General features: G+C 34.7%; 2 protein-coding genes and 1 pseudogene across 2 annotated transcripts; 1 reads left to right on the top strand and 2 right to left on the bottom strand.

The window, feature by feature from the left end:
* The first annotated feature begins 10612 nt into the window (after positions 1-10612).
* LOC111882997 (peptide-N4-(N-acetyl-beta-glucosaminyl)asparagine amidase A-like) lies at positions 10613-12164 on the top strand (annotated as a pseudogene).
* LOC111882975 (tubby-like F-box protein 3) lies at positions 12083-15754 on the bottom strand. Its single transcript, XM_023879333.3, has 6 exons — positions 15338-15754; positions 14178-14265; positions 13787-13916; positions 13503-13682; positions 12788-13284; positions 12083-12181 (listed from the first exon to the last, which is right to left on the bottom strand). Exons 1-5 carry the CDS (start codon positions 15653-15655, stop codon positions 12798-12800), a joined length of 1203 nt encoding a protein of 400 aa, XP_023735101.1. The 5' UTR covers positions 15656-15754; the 3' UTR covers positions 12083-12181; positions 12788-12797.
* A 4105-nt stretch (positions 15755-19859) lies between these two features.
* LOC111882996 (uncharacterized) lies at positions 19860-20771 on the bottom strand. The gene has a single exon (XM_023879354.2). The coding sequence runs from the start codon at positions 20769-20771 to the stop codon at positions 19860-19862; it is 912 nt and encodes a 303-aa protein (XP_023735122.2).
* Positions 20772-22358: the final 1587 nt, after the last annotated feature.

Consider the following 22358-nt stretch of genomic DNA (forward strand, 5'->3'; position numbering starts at 1 on the left):
CAGACCACTAGGGTTTTCAAGTTCTGGAGAGTCGGATCGAGTACCGCAACGACAGAAGGGTCTTTCCTTCTTTAGGGTCGGGAGTCCCTGTTGGGTTCAGGTGTCTTTGGAAGAATTGTTGTATTATATGAGGTAATTTTGGTGGTACTTCTCGGGTTATTGGGTTCGATCTATGTATGATAAGGAGCTTTTCGAGGGCGAAATCTAATTCAAGTGGGGGAGAATTGTAACATCCTGTTTCGGATCGACCGTGATTAGGGTTCGTGGGCTGCAACCCGGGCATGAGGAAGTCCTGAGTTTGCGACGAGTTGCTAGAAGCGTAGGGCATCTCGTCGCCTTTCCATGGATATGAGGTACATTGGAATCAGAGTTATATCGAGGAAGCAATGGAAGTTTGAAGTTTTGGCATGAATAATCCCTTATCTGAGAAGAAGGAGTGAAAGTCCAGGCCTTGGATCTGAGCATATTTGAGTTGGGATCTTCATCATGAGGTATAAAGCTCCAAGCTTTCTCACTCTTTTGTTTTGTGCATCATAATAGAGTATTTTAGAGTTTTTGTCCCAAAAGGTGAAGACTTTATGAGATATTGAGCTCCAGAGACTATGATCAACCCCTTTGAGTGTATTTAGTGGTGTAATGTCATAAAAATCTAATCTTGGATGTTGGAATCAAGCCATGCATGAGTTATGAGCTTTTTGAGATAAGAGAGTGAGTGTTTTGGGTGTTTGTGACCATATAAACCATGCAAAGGCTTAAAGTCGCTGACTTTATGGAGTGAGGGCTATTAGGGAATCCAGATCTATGATTTGAGTCAAGGTCTTAACTGATTAAGACCAAATGAGTAGTAAGAGTGAATCTGGGGAGTACGTTGAGTGTAATTCCAGTACACCCCGTGTACTGCCCTAGTGTCCCCGATGGCCAATCTGGATTCGTGAGTACGCTGAGCGCACCAATGGAGGTACGCCCCACGTAACCTTACTGTGGACTTTTGGGCTAACTCTCATTTTTGGGCCTTGAGTGTTGGGCCTGGAGCTTAGGCTTGTTGCAATAGAGTTTTGGACCAGAGGAATATATATATATATATATATATATATATATATATATATGTATATATATATATATATATATATATATATATATATATGTGTGTGTGTGTGTGTGTATGTGCTTTGGGCCTTGGTGGGCCCAATGGGTTTTAGGGTATGGATGGGCTGGTTAGTAGACTACCTTTAGACCTAATGAGTAAGAGTTTGGACTTAGTTCCTAATTGGGTTAATTGTGGGCTTGGCTCAGAGTTAGAGGTCAGTGCGTAGCAACAACGTTTATAGGGGTTGTTCATCATCCAAAGTGAGTCTTCTCACTATACTTACCATTAGTGATATCTTTGTGTGACTGAGATGTCTTATGTCTTTATATTGAGTAATGAGATATCCTGCATTATGTCTATATGATTTATGTTGTGTATTATTCTGTGCTTACTGAGTTAGGACCGGAGGGTCCCACTGAGACACATTGACCGAAGGGTCTTCCTGTGTTATAGCCTCGAGTGGCTAATAAGTTGTGTGTGGTATTTTGGGGAACTCATTAAGCTTCGTGCTTACCGTGTTATGTGATATGTGTTTCAGGTTTTTCTCAGGATCGCGGGAAGGCACCGGCTTGATTGTACACACTAGTGAAAGAGTTATGTTTTGAGGATCCTTGATTATTAATCAAACAATTATAGAGTTGCGATTTGTAAACTAAATAAATGTTATTTTTGTGAAATGTAATATGAGAATTATGTGATTTTAAAATGAAAATTTTTGTTTGAAAATTTATGGTGTTACATGTTGGTTGTACGTGTGATAAGGGTAAAAGGTTGAATGAGTCCAAAGATAAAGAAAGGCTTTACGAATTCCTCATGGGACTTGACAGTGAGTATTCTACCATAAAAACTCAAATTCTAGCCATGAAACCCATACCAAGCCTAGGCGTAGCTTATCACCTGGTGACGGAAGATGAGCGCCAACAAACCATCACTGTTGCCAAGAAACACACAAACAAAACTGCAAATTTTCAAGCATTTTTTCAAGGGAGAAAAGGAGATCGGCGGTTATAATAGGCAACAAAACAAAAAGGCGGTGCAAAAGGATACTAAACAAGGGAACACGAATGAATCATAATGTACCTTCTATACGAAACAAGGGTCACAACAAGGATGGTTGTTTCAAACATATCAAGTATCTGGATTGGTGGCCATGTAAGGAAAATAAGAAAAGGAAAGGCAAGGGTATCCTACGCAAACTCAAAACCTAGCCCCATACTTGTTTTGTTGACTGAACAGTACCAAAGACTCCTCAAACATTTTTCAATAAGAAACCAATGCTTCTCCCACCGTTAACATGGATGGTAAGACTGATCACGACAAGGCTTTTTTCGTTGAATCAGGCACAACTGAACACATAACTTGAAATCAATGGTTACTTAAAAACGTCACTAAGAATGCCTTTGAGCCTCCTGGCACCATTCCTAACGGTGATCACATAATTGCTGAAGGGATATGAGATTGCAAGTTACAAAACCATATCGTTATTGATAAAGCTTTGCACATACGTAACTTTAATTGCAACTTATTGTCTATTAATAGACTCACCAAAGATTTGCAGTGCGACATAACATTTCTTCCTGATTTTTGTTATATGTAAGACTTACTCTCGAGGAACCTAATTTGCGTGGGTGAGTGCAAAAAAGGTCTATACCGAATGAGCATGGAAGTGGGGGTAAAGAAGAGCATTGATAACGACAAGAAATATGGATCTATGACACCAAAGGTTGGGTCACGCTTCTGAGTCCAAGCTTAAACATGTTAGTGTATCAGGTAGTTTTTGTAGCGGTTTTAAGGGTAGAATTTGCGATTCATGTGTAAATGCAAAGAACACTAGATTGCCCTTTCCAAAGAGTTCAATAAAAACACTAATATTTGTTTTGAGTTAATACATTGTGATGTTTGGGGTAAATATCGTACACCTGCACATTCGGGTGCTAGTTACTTTCTCACCATTATTGATGATCACAGTAGAGCTTGTGTGGATATATTTGTTGAAATAAAGGAGTGAGGCATGAACTTGTTTGAAGAACTTTCATAGTATGGTGAAAAAACAATTTGACCAAAAAGTTAAAAGAATAAGAACTGCAAATGGTGGTGAATTCATATCACTAACAATGAAATATTATCATGTTAAGGAAGGAATCGTGCTTGATACCACTTGTCCCCACACCCACAACAAAATGGTGTTGTGGAACGTCAACATAGACATATTCTTGAGGTATCATGCGCCCTAAAGTTTGAAGCAAACCTTCCTGTCAAGTTCTAGGGGGATTGTGTCCTGGCAGCCACATACATCATAAATAAATTGCCTTCAAAGGTAAATAGAGCATAAAACACCCTATAAGATTATGTTTTGGCAAAAACCTGATTATGACCACATGAAATTTTTTGGATGCTTGGTTTACATGAGAAACACGAATACTAAATGGGATAAGTTCAAAGTAAGGGGGAGATTGGGAATTTTCATTGGGTATCTACAAGGTCAGAAAGGGCATCATGTTTATGACATCAAATATAGGAAGTTTTTATGTCTAGGGACGTTATATTCGTTGAAAAATGAGTTTCCATTCAATGCACAAAATTTAAAAGAGGAGAACACGACACGATGAAGTTGATTTTCTTAGAAAAACTATACACGAAGATTGAAAAATCTTTTAGCATGAACCTATCGATGGTCTCAACACAATACATGAAGTTGTTTCTAATACAAATCATACGACTAGTGGGACGACAACAAACGAAGACATGGCACCCGAAAGTGAGCATCCCATCGAGAATGTGGCGGCACTTATCCTTTTTGATGCACAACCAAGTACAAACCAGAGAGAAAAGAAAAACAAGACAAGACCCAAGCATTTAAACAATTTTGAAGTGAAATTTCCCCCTTTTGGTAGACCATGCATCACTGACACATGATGAACTCCTCGATGATACATGATCTTGCTAGCTTTGTTTTTGTAACATCTGAATCCTCGAGGTACTAAAATTCCAAGTATTTTGCATGTTTGGGTGGGTTGTGACATGAGGGATGCACCATCACGTCGTGATACGGCCATGATTCATGGGTTGGTCACTGTTAGTGTCACGACGTGACAAACCACCTAGAGACAAAAAACCCTCATTTTTTCAGGTATTTAAGGAATAAGGGGGGCCTAGGGTTTTCCTATTCTCCCCTCTCACTCTCTAACCTCATAAAACCCTAATCATAATCCTCTTGGTGATTCTTGGCCCTTTTGTTGCACTTGGTAGATTGAAGAAGAATAAGAAGAAGGAGAAGAAGGTGTTCTAATAGTAAAGCTTGCAAGGAAACATCATCATCATCATCTCATACTCTTTAAAGATCTTTGTAAGTGTCCAAGGCTCAAACTTTATTTCCTTATGTTGTTAGATCTAGGTTTTTGTCCTATTTTCTTCATGTTTGAGCAAGATTGAATGGAAGGGGTCCATAAAATTAGCAACTTTATGGATTCCAAGGGTCCATTGATTATTATAAAGTTCAAATCTAGAAGTTGGTGGAGTATTGGATCCATGCATGGGAGTTTTGGTGTTATCTCCTTATTCTTGACCTAAAATGGATTAAGGACATGCATAGAGAATGCATATATATAAAATAAACATTTTTATGGACATTTGGAGTCCCCTTAAGCCTCTAGAAAAGTTGGTTTTAAAGACTTAATGGTTTAAGGACTCAAATCATCAAGGGAATGTTTCATACTGAAGTCACGACGTGACACTGAGGGTGTCACTATGTGGCTGAGGAAGGATCTCGCATCTGAGTTATTTAGTTATGCTCACGGCATGACCAAGGAGGGCTCACATCGTGATGCATGCTAAATGGTTTGTCCGTGACTGAGTTGACTGAGTTGGAGTGAGTTGAATGGAATCGGTTGAGTGAATTATCACTGTGTGCCAAGGGAGGGTCACGACGTAAGGCTCAATGTTTAATGTTATTGGTTGTTGACTTTGATCTTGACCGTTGACTTGTTGACATAGGTTAATTTTTGGTCAATATTGTTGGATTTGGTGTGTAGACTAAGGTTGGATCTGGTGTGTTTTGATAGGAGGATTGCAACACCTGTTGCGGGGAATTGAGTTGTGGTTTAATTGAGTTCATGAGTCAGGTGAGTTTTCTCACTATACTCATGGGTCGAAGGCAATAATGTCGGCCCACTAAATTAAGTTGTGTATGATGCTACTTGTCTTTGTGAATCTTACATATATGTTTGGGTTGAAGTACACCCTAGGGATAGGCCTAATCTTGTATGCTTGGGCTGAAATATATCTCAGGGTTGGGCCCACTAACTTGTATTGGGTTAAAATATACCCCAGGGTTAGGCCCCAAGACTGGGCCCATTGATGTGTATTGGGTTGAGACATACCCCAGGGCAGGGTCCACTAATTTGTATAATACGTGGTATTTTGGGGAACTCACTAAGCTTTGTGCTTCTGGTTTATGGTTTAATGTTTCTGGTATTTTCGTATCGAAAGCAAGGGACCGACGTGATCGCATAACATCCACTTGTGATTTCCGCATCGATGATCATTAACTCTGATATTTTCGATCTGATATCTTGATACATTTGTATTATTATGGTTACACTTGATGTATGTTTTTGATGATTTTAAAAATGAAAAATTGTATCACTGTTTTTGGGTTGTTATAGTTTCTTATGATAAGTTTACAAATTCACACAAAGCTTTTCTAGAAGTCATTAGTTACCATAAAGAACCCAAGTGTAACACCAGTTTCCTGGATTGGATCATTTTAGGGCATTAAGGAGTAAAAAACCTGGTTTTTGGGCAAAAACGAGTGTCACGAAGTGACCAAAGAGTGGTCACAACGTGACAACCTGAGCAGTCACTACGTGACACATAGTTGGTCACGACGTGAAAAGAGCTACAACCCAAGCCCATGATCTTTTAGGTATTTCTTCGTATTTAAGTACCCTAAACTCGAAATTAGGGTTCATTTCCTAGCCTTAATCTCCCTTAAGCCTCAAAAACCCTAACCCTAGCTCATCTTTGTGGTTTTGGCTCATTTTCAGATGGTTTTAGCTCTTTGATGAAGAAGAAGAAGGTCCCGTTGGTGCGTTGGTTCAACAATCGAGCCTCCTCCTCACCGTCTTGTGTTGTTTCTGGACCTTTGTAAGTCCTAAAATTCTTGCCTTTTCTCTTAACCATGTTGGATTTAAGTTCTATTCACTTTTCTTCATGGTTGGGTTGGGTAGCATGCATGGGATCCATAAAATTAGCAAATTTATGGATCATTGAGGCCTTTAGTTTAGCATATGTCTCAGATATGAGGATAGGTGGTGGTTTGGACTCCAAGCATGGGTTTTGGCCTTATTTCCTTTATTTTGACCTAGAATGGGTAGAGGACATGCATGGAGCATGCATGCCTATAAATTTGTCATTTTTATGGACCTTTGTAGTCCATTAAAGCTTCTATAAAGGTTGGAGTTGAAGACTTAAAGGATTAAGGACTCAAATCATTAAGATTTTGCTTCAGATAGTGGTCACGTCGTCATCAGGAGAGTGTCACGACGTGACAATAAGAGGTCCCTTGACTAATTTGTCTAGAAGTGTTCACGACGTGACCATAGAAGGCTCACGTCGTGAAGTTGGCCGTGATGGGTTTATTAGGTTACAACAACATACGCAATGCGGAAAAACACTTAACAAATAATAATGACACATGCAACCTAAAAGGATTTATGTCTCCACATTAAGGCAACATATTTTGAATAACAAAATTATGATGGACCCTAGTAAATTTTGAAAATCACAAAGTAGAGTTATATACCTTAAACTTGTTATAGCAAACAAGTTTACTTGATTCCTTCCTTTGTTGAGCTTGAAAAGCTAGCACCAAAAGGATGATGCCTCTGAGGGCCCACACCCAAACCCTAGAACTAGAAGACACTTGAGGAGAGAGGAGGATATGTATAAATTTTCGTTCACCACCTTTGATGAAAGTGTATGCACGAATTTGAGGTTCCAATGGGTACTATTTATAGTTTAGGTAACTTAGGGACAAATCAAGATTTAAATAATTAAATAATAGATTTAATTCCAAATCAAATCATTTCCTTATTAACACCCATGAGACTTATGGAACCCTATAAGGGATCCCAAAACCATGTATTACATGTGTCATATTCTTCTCAATATTCTAACATTTTCACTAAAAGTCTTCCATCACCTCTTTTTCTTGAGCTCCGGTTCAGCTTAAACATGGGATTCTTCCCTCGTTATTACTATAGGGGTTGTTAACATATCATTATTTGTGTATTATGTATTATTAATCCAGCATTGTTCAACCCAATTGTATTCAGGCACATTTCCTTTGTAATTTGTATATATACCTTTTATGTTGAATGAAAGTTATGGGTTTTAAGCAATACATCAATCCTATGGTGTACATGCAAACCATAATAGCTTTGGATCTAGTTTATCTAATGAACATGCAATTGATATCCAAAGCCATAAACCCTATATCTATTAAACTATAACTGAAATTAGGGTTTAGATCTTACCTTTGATTGTTATATAGCAATAACAATCGATCCTTGCTTTGATTGGCTTCAGAAAGCTTAGTGCCTCAAGTGCTGCACCTCTAATGGAGTCACAAACACCACTAAGCAACTTGGATGAAGAGGGAGGAGAGAGGAGGCACCAAAAACAGCTGGAAACCCTAAAGGAACACTTAGCCACGTTTTTGGGTCTCAAGGGCTCTTTAAATAGGTAGGCAATTAGGGTTATCTAACAAGGAAACCCTAATTTGATTGCTTAAGCCCTAAGCAGCCCATGGACCCCTTTTGGAACATGCCTTGGACGATTTCTAATGGGTTTCCCCATAGAATTCGTCCAACCTATTATTCCAAGGTGATCCATAGCCCAATTGCAATTATCTTATAATTACAATTCCAGTCCCCTAAGTTTAATTAATATCTTTTAGCCACAAAATTAATTCTTTATTAATTTTTGATTAATATTAATTAAACAATATGGTTTCTCCTTTAATATACTATTCTCATAATATATTAATAAATCATAATTAATCATTTCTCTCCTTAATTCATCCTACATATTGCTATGGTGAAGGCAACCCAATAGGACCATGCTCATAATCGGTTCAAGTACATACCAAAATAGTTATGGACTTAGACACTAATCCAACAGAAAGAGGGTTACAGGATATCACAATTTCAGTTTATAACTCTAATATCGAAGATATGTGATGCTAAGTTTGTTTCTAACTTTCGACTGATAAGCTTAATTGATGACAATACAAAATAGTTGGGAAGATTTTAGCCAATCAGTTAAGTAAGGTGGTGGGTGATTTAATCAGTATTGAGCAATCAATGCTTGTCAAATGAAGAAAACGTCAAACAAGCCTTTTATTTTTAATGAGGTGGGGTCTTGGTGTAAAACTAAGATAAAGAAAGTGATGATTTTAAGGTAGATTTTGCTAAAGCATATGACTCAGTTCGAGTTGGTTAAATGATATCCTAGAGTGATTTGGGTTCAATCACAAGTATAGGAAATGGATTCAAGGCTTTTTAACCTCATCTACATAATCGGCGGTGGTTAACGATAATCCTACTAATGAATTTCGATTTCACAAGGGTTTACATCATGACGACCTGCTTTCCCTTTTTCTTTTTCTTTTTGTGATAAATAGTTTAAATATAGCTTTTAGACATACTATGGCTGCTATTTTTTCACAAGCATTTCGATTGGGCCAGGGATTATTTCACATATTTCAGGCAAATGATGTTTTTATCGGGAATTGGAGTTCTTCTAATTTTTCAAATATTGTTCGAATTCTGCATTGTTTTCGTTTATCTTCAGGGTTGAAGATTAATCTCCAGAATCGTCTTTTGCTCGGGATTGGTGTCACAGACTCTGAGGTGTATATGGTGGCGGTGGTGATGGGGTGCAGGTCTATGACAAATCCTAAATGGAGAGTAAAGTCATTATTGGTAGGAGGGATATTGACCCTAGTCAAATCAGTGTTGGGAGCAATCCATATATTACGCGTCTCTTTTTAAGGCTCCGTTGACTATTCTTTTGAAAATGGAATCGTTGAGAAATTAATTTTTATAAGGGATGATTTGGAGGAGCGGAAAATGACATGGGTTAGTTGGGATAAATGATGGCAAGTAAGCAAGTGATGGCTAAGTAAAAAAGAATGGTGGGTTGGGGATTAGTATAGCCTTTTTTGCGTTAAACCATGCTTTGTTGTTCAAGTAGGTATGACACTTTCGGAAGCAAAAAAAATGTTATTTTTAGGTGAAAGATGTTAGTACGATTCATGGCATTCATGGTTTACCGGATATAGATTTACCTCCTCATAAGAGGTCAGTTTCGTTGAATATTCTGAAGGGAGTTCATGATCTTCATAACAAATGAGTAGATCTTTTATCCTTATGTCGGTTACAATTGGGGGATGGGTTTATTATTTCTTTTTGGAATGATATCTTGTTGGTTGATACACCTTTGCATCGACATTTTCCTAGACTGTATGCGTTGGAGTTAAGATAATGGGGCCATAGTTCAAACCAAACTTCATACCGATTGGGTTATTTTCATCGAGCTCAGGGAGGAGGAGTCAAGCTCTTTCAGCTCTCGACGTTTGTCTCCTTATTATCCTCTCCTTTGTTTCTCTTAGGGATAGTAGTGATAGATGGGTTTGTTTTTCATTTCTCTTAGGGATAGTAGTGATAGATGGGTTTGTTTTTTATTTCTCTGGTGTGTTTGTTGTGTCCATGGTTTGTGAGTTTATAGATGAGTTGTTGTGGTCGTTTCAAATCCAATAAGATGGGTGAATCTTATCCCAATTTAGCAATTATGGAATTGTTTCGTCTTTGTACTCTCCTTGTAGGTCGCTAGTTTAATAAAATCTTTTCGCAGTTAAAAAAAAGGGATAATGTCATTGTAGCACAACCAACTTTTGTGATTTGTCCGACTTGACCAATTATGTTTTTTCTTGCGCATTAGGTCATCTAACTTTTATTGTGCATGTCAATTAGGTCATTATCGTTAGTTTTTAACCATTCCTCCGTTAACTAGTTATCTAAATTACACGAATGGCCCTTATGGTTTAAATTTCTTTCGTAATTGGTCGTTATCAACCATGTTTTAAATCACACGACTAAAACTACCATAATTCTAAAACTCTAGGGACCAAAATGTAACATTGTCATCGTCTTCCCTAAATTCTTTCGTATCCCAACTTACCTGACGCTCCATTAAAATCGATTAGAAAGGTTGAGAGAATTTTCCAAAATTTTCATATCTTTAGTCGAAAGGAGGACCTACGGGAACTTAAAGGATCAAACCATCGAAATCCTGCTACCTGATTTCGACTTCGATCATACAGTCGAAAGGAGGTTAAGTTCAGTTTCAGGTCTCGTCGTTTCGCTTTACTAGGTTGAGTTCGGTCGAGTTTTAAATTCGTTGTATCCGTATAATAAGCCAGGAGATGTGGTTCTACCAAATCTGAACGATTCATGTACCTGAATTGTCAATCTTCAAATTTCTTAGAAGACTTACAAAGCGATGCTTGAATTATATGTTTTGTTTCATGGAGAAGATGAATTCTGGTACATGAATCCTTCAGATTCATATGTAGAAACCAACAATTTGACCACCGGAAGAGCTCACGAGGCATACCGTGAAGTATTGGTGGCGATTGACGGTCAATTAGTCGGATCAGTGGTTCCTTTCCCGGTGATATTCACCGATTGAATCAATCCTCTATTTTGGGAGCCTGTTGTCTCCATTGGAGCTTTTGATCTTCCTACTTATGATATCGATTTCACTCCGCTTCTAGGGCTTCTTTTAGATAACAAAAACCATCAAATCGGGCTTCAAGTTGCTGATGGTATCTCCTTTTGGCTTATCGATGCAAATCTGCTCTTTGGTTGGATCATACAGATGTAAGCACTGAAACTGTGAAGTATAAAGTCCTATCAATGGAGATCCAACGTAAATATGAGTTTGTACTCCTTGATGGAGAATTCGAAGTAGAAGGAGAAAGGAGCAGTCAAGCTACAGGATAGGTAAATTCAAATCAGAGGGAACTAAGAAAGAACTCGACCAACAGATCAATGCTTACAGGGTATTCAATGTTACACTTTGGCCCCTAGAGTTTCAGAATAGTGGTAGTTTTAGTCATGTGATTTAAAACATGGCTGATAACGACCAATTACGAATGAAATTTAAACCATAGGGGCTATTCGTATAATTTAGATGACTAGTTAACAGAGGAATGGTTAAAAACTAACGATAATGATTTAATTGACATGTGCAGTAAAAGTTAGATGGCCTAATGCACAAGAAAAAAACATAATTAGTCAAGTCAGACAAATCACAAAAGTTGGTTGTGTTACAGTGACATTATCCCTAAAAAAATGACATGACATGTAAATAACGTAAATGGTATAACACATTTACCCAACAAAAACACAAGCGTGTTAACATCCTTGTTCCCACATAAGTCATAAGTAAAATCTCACCTAGTCACCTTCCTTGCTGTGAGGGGCCACTGAGATTTACCTTATGTTCTAAAGCCTTAGGTTTGGAGAAGAAAGCATAAAGAGAGGGGAGGGCAATGGACTGAATCATAACACAATATTTACAGTTAAAAAGCTGTTTTTTTACTGAATGAAAAATTGTATGTAAAAATAGCTGGAAAGTAAAATCAGTAAATTGTATTGTATTGTATGGTTCCACAGCAAACATATAACATATATTAATGAAATGAAAAGGTGAAAACAAAACAAGCAGTTTGACAGTTTTTTTTAACGAAACGAAATAAATACTATTTACAACAGAAAAAAAAAAAAAAAAAAAAAAAAAAAAAAAAAAAAAAGACCGAAAACCCACACCATCACCATCAATAACAATTATGAATGGAATGGAATAAGGCTTCTTATTTGAATTTCCCTCTACTCACTTTCATCAATGCATGCATAGAGTCTTCAAATCTGCACATTCATGCCCCATGAAACCATACCATACCATACCTCTTTTATTTCCATCTCATACATGAATTTTTTTTTTTTTTTAATCTCATCAAATTTGTTCCTGTAAGACACCAAATAAGCAATAAATAAATAAGACCACAGAAAACTATAAGCAACAGGAGTTTTATGACTCCAAAATTACATTTTTATTTCCGAGTATAGTTAGTTTTTGCAATTTTGGTCCTTATTTTGTAGTTTCCTAACAATTTTGGTCCGTGTATCAGTTAAGCTAAACAGACTAGCTATTATTATTATTTATTTATATTTATTTTTTAAAAAAATAACGCTTTGCCTTTGGATCAAAACTGAAAACAACAGTATACCATAATAGCCAAATTTGTAATTTTCTCTTATTTTTTAATCAAGGTTTATAACATTTTACATGTGCATATGTTCATATATAAAATGTTTGATCAACAAATAAGAGAAAATTACAAATTAGGTCATTATGGTATACTGTTATTTTTTCTCCGACTTTAATCCAAGGGCAAAATGGTCATTAAAAAAAACATTAGACAACACACGACCCAAATCGTTAAGAAGCTTCAAAATAAGGACCAAATTTGCAAGAGAAAACTTTTAGGGACCAACGTTGCAAAAATCAGCTATACTCAGGGACCAAACATGTAATATACTATAATATAAGCAATTACTTAAAAGTTGTAACCTGTGTTATCTCATTCACAAGCAATCTTGGTGTCAAAGCTGCTTAGACAGATGGCAAATGCTTGAAAAGCAGAGATTGGGTAGCGATAATCCATGGTGAAAACATCTTTTCCTACTTTCCCAAATTGAAGAATAACTTTTTCATATTGTGGGCCCGATTGTCCAGCTGGCGGTGTGGCTACCAGCTGGAAGTTTTTCACTGAAGCAACCGTGACACGCCCTTGAAAATTTAAGCACCAACATTGAAGCTGTTCATGCCATCTTGGAGATTTGTTTTTTAGAACAAGAGGTCCGTCTCTTTGACTTTGACTTTGACTTTGATTTTGACTGGTGGATAAGGTTTTTTCCACACAGCTTGATCTTGAACGAAAGAATGGAATTGAAGGAAAAGATTCACCACTGGAAAGAGGGAATTCGGTTTGTGTGGGGGCCACACCTCCAGCTTCAATGGAAGAACTTGGGATTGGATCCATGATGCATTGCATTCTTCTTGGACCCCTGCTTTTTAATTTTGTTATAAAGACTAAAGGTTAGAAAAGTTTTTATATATAAAAAAAGACTCATCTTTTTGTCAAAGAAATAAGAAAAAGTTTATACAAGGAATCAGATTCCTCCAGGAACAGTCCATTCCATTCCATCAGGCAAAACAAACAGCTTCATTTTCATTCCTATGGAATGAACAATTCCATTCCTTCCCTGATATAATATAAACATACCTGGATCCCAACATGTTCAACTCATATGAGATGTGAGCTACTGGATAGCTTCCAGCAGGAACTCTAGGGGAAACCTGAGTGGACCCCATAAATCTTGTGGAACGACTCTTTGTCATTTTAGCTCCATCATGAGGTGGCAAACCATCATATACAATAAACTTTGTTCCCAAAAAGTTTGACCTGTGTCATCAAATCATATAAAGAATATGATGTTTACTTTACTTTCCAATCATATCATAACAAACTGAATCTTTCAAATGGTAAATGTAAGTGTAAATCCTCACCTTAATTTTCCAATATATCTATTGCTCCCTTTTGACATGTCATCAGCATGTAATGAGATGATGTAATCCGTACATGTGGTGCGTCTAAACTTGCGAGCAGCAAGAAGAAACTTTCCATCATCAGCAAGTGCTGCCAGATTACAGGTACAAAATAGTAAATATGGAACCCAAATGTGAGAAAACACAGAGCTCATAATAAAACAAGAAATACCCTTCAAATTCAATCAAGCTGAGAAGAAAGTTAGGAACTCCAACTTTATTACTTATTACCATGTTGTTTTACAGAAGAAATGTAAGTATAATGGTATAATAATAATTTTTTTAAAAAAAGTACATTGCTATTTCATGCATTTATCTCTAGAAAAAATAATGAAAATGATGTTTACTTTACCTTGAGTCAAACTAAGGAAAAGGAAATATGTTTGAGTTGACCGTTTCCGTTTTATAAAGCATTGGAGGAGAGATTCTCTAGGACCAGGCTGCACGTTAGCAAGAAACTATTTATTATTAACTGAAACAGTTACGAAGCCAATTTAACTGTAAAATTCCTAATTATACATTTATTTGAAAAAAATTAGGAGCTTATACATTATGTAACAATGTATTCACATGTGTCAGCAAGAAATATCAATCTCAAACACTAACTATATGGAAACTTGTGACATATGATGCTTGTGATAGTTAACAAAGAAACAAAAAAACAAAAAAAAAAAACGCTATAAGGTGTCAATTTTATGAAAAAGTATCAAGATTTACAAAAATAAGAAACAGAACTCAAATAGAAAAATTCAAATGAAGCTTGTCCTTTTTTGTCCATGTGTGAAACTAGAGAATGGAATAAAGGACATGGAATAAAGGAGCTGTAATGACATGTGTGGTTTTAGAACATTTGAGCAAGTTGTATTTCATTTGTTGATTCTATTGTTTTATTATGTTTTCTTTATAAGTTTGTTTAATTTTCATGAATCTTGGTTTGATTATATCTTATATTGTTAAAATAGTTGTGATATTATTCTGTTCCTTTTCTCATTTAGATTGTAATTTTCTGTTAGTTAAGAAAACTGATCAAACAACCATGTTTTTATTTAATACTTATTCAGACAGAGGAATAAAATGGTAATTATTTATCATTTAGCTCATCATTCAGAAATCAGAAATACCAATCAAATTGTCTGGCTGTCAGTTGCCATACATGCACAGTCTAAATAAGTGGATAAGTAACACATAATCAACCCTAATAGTGGATCATACAAGTATAATAGATATGGCTATTTCTTAATTTCTCAGCCATGTACCATATATGTATTCTAATATTTGTTTCCTTATGTGATTAACACAATCAATCCCTTGTGTATCCCTTTGTCTACACCCAACAAAATCCTTATAAACTTATAGATATGAACTAACACGTCAGAATAATTACCACACAATAAAGGGATACACCCAAATAGTGAACCATACAACAAAATCCCAACCCTAAAACGATTGATAATCATCGAGGCACACAAAAAAATGAAACAATCAGACATAGTTGTAGGAATTGAGGTAAACCTGCTTGACAGAAATTGGGAAAGTCAACATCCCGGAAATCTCAGGCCTCTTAACGATCTCCTTCATGATCTCTCTCCAACTCCTACAAACAGTAGCACAACCAACAACATTCTTCCGGGAAGGCCACTTATTTTCGGATGATTCAATCCTGATCAAGACCTCTCTCAAGAGCTCTTGAGGCATGTTAGCCCAACAGCTCTGTTTCAAACCGTCATCAATTTCTTCAGCGTCATCTTCGAGTTCTAAAGCAGCAACAGCCATGGAAGTCTCTTGAATGACACGGCAGGATCTGGTTCTCAAGCCACAATCCAGATTCATAAAAGAGAGTGGGTGATTGCTGGTGAAGCCAATTATACAAAGGGGAATTGAAGAGGGTTTGGGTTCGGTGTGGAAGGGATGTCAAAAGAGTAGTGGATACACAGAAACCGGATTTGGTGAGTTTTCGTTTGGTTAAGGAGCGCGTGAGAGCACGCGCATCTGTAACGGACATTGACAGATCATTCATCTCTATAAAAAACGCAAATTATTATTATTATTATTTGTGTAATAAACCTATATATTTCTAACTAATTTATACAATAATTGGAATTTTTTTTATCAACTTGTATTATCATATTTTAATTCATTATCAATTTGCATTACATGTATATTTATGTAGTTTCCTTTTTGTTTCGATGTGATTCAGTGATTCTTGCTACTAAATATGTGTATAATTTCTAATTGAATTTTCTTTTGACATTTTTAATAATCTTTATATTTTATTTATTAGTATTATATGAATACATAATGGATCAACACAATAAACTATTTATTGCTGACTAAGAAGTTATAGCTTTTTAGATTAACGGGTACCATACCATACTATTGTATTGTCATTTGTCATGTCATCGTCATTTTATTTTTCACTCAACCCGCAAAATTGTAGGTGTCATATCATATTTTATTATATTTTTGATTTTTTTAATTAAATAAAATAAAATTTAATAAAAGAAAAACACATCATTAAATTTAATTAAAATCGATTACAAAGCTAAAAAAAACGATAATTAAATGAAAACATTATTTGTAATAATTTTTTTTTCATGATGTCCACTATAACCCTCAAAACCATATCGAACTCGTTTCTAGTGAAATGCTCGAAATAGTGTTTTTAAAAATTACATATCCTAATTTATTTGCTTCTTTTCTCTAGCTTTCTTTTTGTCCTCCAACTTTTCATTTTAAAAATTCAAACGACTAGTTGAAATTGAAAAAGTTGTGTTTAAAAATGAATTTGGTGTGTGTGTGTGTGTATATATATATATATATATATATATATATATATATATATATATATGTGTGTGTGTGTGTGTGTGTATGCGTGCGTGCGTGCGTGCGTGCGCGCGCATCAGTTTAGATTCATATCATACTTGAATTAACAAAAGAATAGAAATAGAAGACCATGAAAACTAAATTATAGTGTACCAACTTGGTTATGATAAAAATTTTGTTCAACTTTTAAATCGGATTGAGAACCAAATACGTACATACTTAAGTGATTTCTAAAAAATCTTGAACATATAATATTATTCATAATAGATAACCGACAAAATATAACCATTTTGATTTGATATTAGTTTTATTACTTAATGATATGTTTGACAAAACTAGTTGACAGATAGTTAGCTAAAAACTAAAAATTATGCAAATGGGTTCAACAAAAGTACTATTAACTTTTGAAAGTGTAAAAGCACTCAAAAATCAAAGCTAAAAGCACCCAAATTTTGTTTAAAGAAATTTGGATTTTAAGTTTTAAGCTTTTTATTTAAAATAAAAATAACAAATAAAATTTTCTATTTTTTCAGTTTTTAGTTAAAAATTAAAAATTAAAAGCTCTCTAAAACTTTCAATAGCTTCATGCAAAATTCTCTCTGTAGGACAAAGTTTGTACACACCTGATAAAAATTATAAATGTAAATTTTACTAAATTAAATTTGTAATATATAAAAAATAATTAACATTTTAAATAATTTATAGTAACTTCTGGAACATTATTAAGTATCTAATAGAATCTCTTCGAAAACAAATGTGTCATATTCTTGAAATGAATAATCATTATAATACTTATAAACTCATAATCAACATCAATGTTCAAAACTCAACGTAACAAACCATCTAAACTCGATATTCGATAACGATTTAAAGTTATAGAACTAATGTCACTCTCTCCTTTGAACGTGTGTGAGATCATTTTAAGAGGTTGTTTGATATGCTTCTAATTTGGTCTGGTTTTCGGTTTCCTGGTTATTTCGGTTCTGGTCTAGTTACATACCTAGCAGTATGTGACTCTGTCGGATTCAGACTGTTTGATATCACACTTAAAAGCTTCTAACTCGATCTTAGCTCCTTTGATATGCATCTTACTCCGTCAGATTTAATGTCGTGTCTGACTCACCTTGACCCAATTAGATCCGACTCCAAACAACCCCTGAGTGTTCATAACATTTCTTATCTTGGGGAAAGACAAAAAAAAATCGCTTAAGTAGTTTTTAAGGGGCATTAAACTTGATGAACACAAAATACACTCATATTAAGCGTTAAATGTGTGATAAGATTATTGTCTTAGCTCGCTAGTTGCGTATGAATCGTTATTGACTAGTGTTTGTCGATATGTGATTTGAGTTTTGTATTTTATTCAAAAATAAATGATAACTGGATTTTTTTCACATGCATAAACGAAAAGATTATAATGATTTAAATAAAGTTAATTTAACATCAATTATTAGAAATAATGTAAAGAGTATGATTATACTAATTTAGACATGTAATAATTAAAGTTGATTATTTTAATACACAAATGAAGAAAGCATAATATTATTTTAATCCATCTAGGGCCTTCTTTGTCCCTTTCTTCGTTTCTTAATCACGTTACCTGTTTTTTTTATCGATTATATTTATGTAATTCAAATTGATTATCATATACAATACAATTAAATAAAATATATAACTTTCATTGGAAAAAAAAAATTATGTCTATGCTAGCGATAATAAAAGAGAGCGATATGATGATATGATGACTATTTTTGTCTACTGAATTTCATAAAGAAAAAAAATAGATTGCACGTTTAAAATAGTTATAGAGTTTTATGATATTTTATGAAATGAGTTATTATATTTTTTTTATACATAACTATTATATTTTCTTCATCTAGCTTTCTTCATCTACCTGGTGTAACAATCAAAGGAAAAGAGAAAGGTTTGTTGCCATTTGCTACGGTTTGCTTTGGAATTTATGGAGGTTTAGAAAGAAACATCTATTTCAAATGGAGGGTATTTCACCAAATCAAGGGACTGATAGTATAAAGTCTATGGTCTTTTACTATGGGTGGCAACTCTTGATCCAACCCGTAACCCCATACTAACCCAACCCGAAAATAGACGAGTTTGGGTTGAGATTTTTGACCCACCAACCCGTTTATTTCATGGGTTGGGTTGGGTTATCTGTATGGGTTCGCGGGTCAACCCGTGTGTGTGTGTGTGTGTATATATATATATATATATATATATATATATATATATATATATATATATATATATATATATATATATACACACACATATATAATACATTTAAAAAATGATATATTTAATTATTAATGAAATTTGATTTCCATCCGTATTTGTAATATTATATATCATTGTATTCCTTTCGTATTTGTATGTGACTAATCTGCATTTGCGGTTCATTAATCAGAAAAAGAAAAAATATATGTCGTTATTTTCACGAGTCACGAACGAATAACACCTTCACTTTCTATGAATGTGTTCATTTATTCATTTTTATTTGGATGTTATTGACTTTATGAATTTATGTTGAAAACCCTTTTTTATGTTAATTACTTAAATCATTTTATGAATTTATGTTGAAAAAAACCTCATTTTTTAAAATGTGTTGTTTATTTATTAAACGGGTTATATGGGTTGGGTTTGACTCATTAACTTGTGAACTTGCGAACCCATACACTTCAACGGGTTATATGGGTTGGGTTGGGTTGACGCTTCCAACCCACCAACCCGTGCCCGCCAACTCGCCAACTCATATATTATATGGGTTAGGTTGAGTTTATGTTTTCTAACCTGCCAACCCGCCAATCCGAACCCAACCCAATTGTCAGACCTATCATTTACTGGTTGAAACATAGGGGTAAGAATGATATTTGTAATTGGGAGGAGTGGTTAGAAACTCCATTTTCTAATTTGTAATTTCTGAATTGTTATGTAATTTGGCTTTTGGTTCCTCATCTAGTTTCTTGCTAGGTATGGATACCCTCTTTTAATACGTATATTTGTCGTTTCCAAAAAAACTAAATAGGTATAGGTTCAGGCCCGGCCCTGACATTTCGGAGGCCTTGTGCAAAAACTAAAATGAGGCCCCACAAAAATTTCTTGTAAATATTATTAACTACATTTGCTACCACTGATTCAAAACATAAAGTTGCTAAAAAATATCTCATAAATTCACTACCACAAAGTAATGTCTTCATCACTCATTAGTAATTAAATAAAATTGTAAAACTGTTATAAACAACTTTTCAATCGAAATCAATGCCAAAACGTTTAATCTCTCTTGAGACATGGTCGAGCGCAAATAAAATTTTAAAAGATTTAGTTTTGAAAAACTTTTTTCCGCTGATGCAACTGTAATAGGAACAATCAACAATATTTTGTATGCTAGACAAGAAACTGGATAAGTGTTCATAATTTTTAGGAAATTTAGTATTCCGTTAGCTGTATTGTGTTCAACCGGTAAATGTTTTTGTAACAACTTCATTTTGTTGAATAAATCATCAGCATTAATGTCTGAGATATGACCATTTTGCAGCCTCTTTTCCAGATTTTTGCAACATGACTTTAACTCAATAGTATTCATTGACTTCAACTTTTGTGTTGTGAATAAGAAACCAAAAATGTCTTCATATTGTTTGTATTGTTCAAACCTTCGCTCCAATGAACCAATAGTTTGATCAATTATGTACACAAAATATTGAATCCTAAATGACTCTTGAGGTGAAAGTTCATGTATCGGCTCTGATGACCCAATGTCATTCTCATCAAAATGTCTTTTTTTAACTTTTCTTTTATTATTTTTCTCAACAAACACTGGATAAATTTCCATATCAAAAGCTATAGCTATCGCACAATCCAAAGCCTTCCCAAATCCATTCTCTCGATAGTCTTTAAAAAACTCAATAAGTGCTCCCACACTACTCATTGTCTCATCAATACGCATAGTCTTAGACTGAAGTTGTTTGCTCAGGTTATTTACTTTAGCCAATATATGATACCATATAACCATACCTGTTATAAAGTCAAATCTGCCAAGTTCATACTCTCCTAGACAAGTAGCTTCACTTATGATCTTTATGTCTGTCTCTTCTTCAACAAGTTTATGCATAACTTTTATTATTTCAGGAGCTTGAGTAACTATGGCTTTCACACTTTCAATCCTATTTTCCCACCTTGTAGTTGACAATGATTTTAAAGTGAGACTTTGTTTCGGTAATTAAAACGCATCGGAGGCCAAATGTTAACACGCATCTAAAATTGGAACCAAAAGTTACCGAGCTAATTTTATTTATTGATAAAACATAAAATCAGATTTTTCAAAAACACCAATACTATAACTATAAATTATCCTAAAAATCGGAGGCCCCCTAAAATCGGAGGCCTGATGCGACCGCACCGCCGGCACCACCCCAGGGCCGCCACTGTATAGGTTTGAAGGATAATAATTACATAAATAATTCATTTTCTCAACAAGATTGTTGAAGAAAATTATATTTTAATTTAAAATCAGTGTATATATAAAAAAATAACATAGCAAATGAATGCATCTAAGTAACATACTAGTAAAAGTTAAAATCTTACATCTAAATATTTATTTTTTAATATTTTTTTGGGGTTTCAACTTTCAAGGGCTGTTCATTCATTAGTTTCTTATTTTGTTGTCAGGGTGGAACTTCTCTTATTGGCCGGCAAATGTAGATCCTTTGGACTGTGGAGTACCCCAGAAGATATTCTATAATAGCCTTTAATATATTTTTGTTTTGACGAAATAAATGGTTGCATTTTAAAAATTCTAAATTAACTACCTAAACAACTTACTAAATGTTATTTATTATGTCATCCATTATGCTTATCATATACCATATATCTGATGGGTGTCATATTAGCACCATATTTCCCTACTATTAATATGGGATACATGTCATTAACACACCACTCCACATCATTATTTTTATTTATTTTTCATTAAAAAATACAATAAAATTACATTTTTTATAATTAAAAAGCATTCATTTTTTTAAACTAGTGTTTCATTAATTATAAAAATAAAATTAAATTTAGAAAAAAAATATTACATTAATTAAAAAAACAAAGAAACATACATATAAAAAACTTAATCGTCGTTCATGCTATGTTGGTACAAATATTCCGTGACATCTTCTCGAAGATTGAAACACGTTTCACTGTTATGAATTTCAACAACTCGCTCTAAAAACGCATTAGTTCCGGGTACGAACTCCTCAATTAGAACGATAACGTCGTTCAGATCATACGTGCAAATCGCTCGACCTTCATCTTCAATAATCATATTATGCATTATAATACATGCTAGGACCATTCGTTTAATTCTTTCTTTATCCCAGAGTCGTGTAGCATATTTCACTACATGTCATGTCTGCTTAAGGACTCAAAATGCCCTCTCGATATCCTTTCTCGCCGATTCCTGTTTTTTTGTAAAAAAACTTTGCCTTTTTCACTTCGAAGAATCGAGTATGCCTTCATCAATGTAGAATAATTCGGGTATATCCCATCACCAAGGTAGTAACCATATTTGTACGCGTCCCCTTTCACCGTGAACATCATATCAGGTGTTTTGTCGATCCAAATATTGTTGAAAAGTGGAGACTGGCCAAGAACATTAAGGTCGTTGTTAGACCCCGCTACTCAAAAAAGGCATGTCATATCCACAAATCTT

This window comes from Lactuca sativa, chromosome 6 (assembly GCF_002870075.4).
Source record: "Lactuca sativa cultivar Salinas chromosome 6, Lsat_Salinas_v11, whole genome shotgun sequence".
Lineage (NCBI taxonomy): Eukaryota > Viridiplantae > Streptophyta > Magnoliopsida > Asterales > Asteraceae > Lactuca > Lactuca sativa.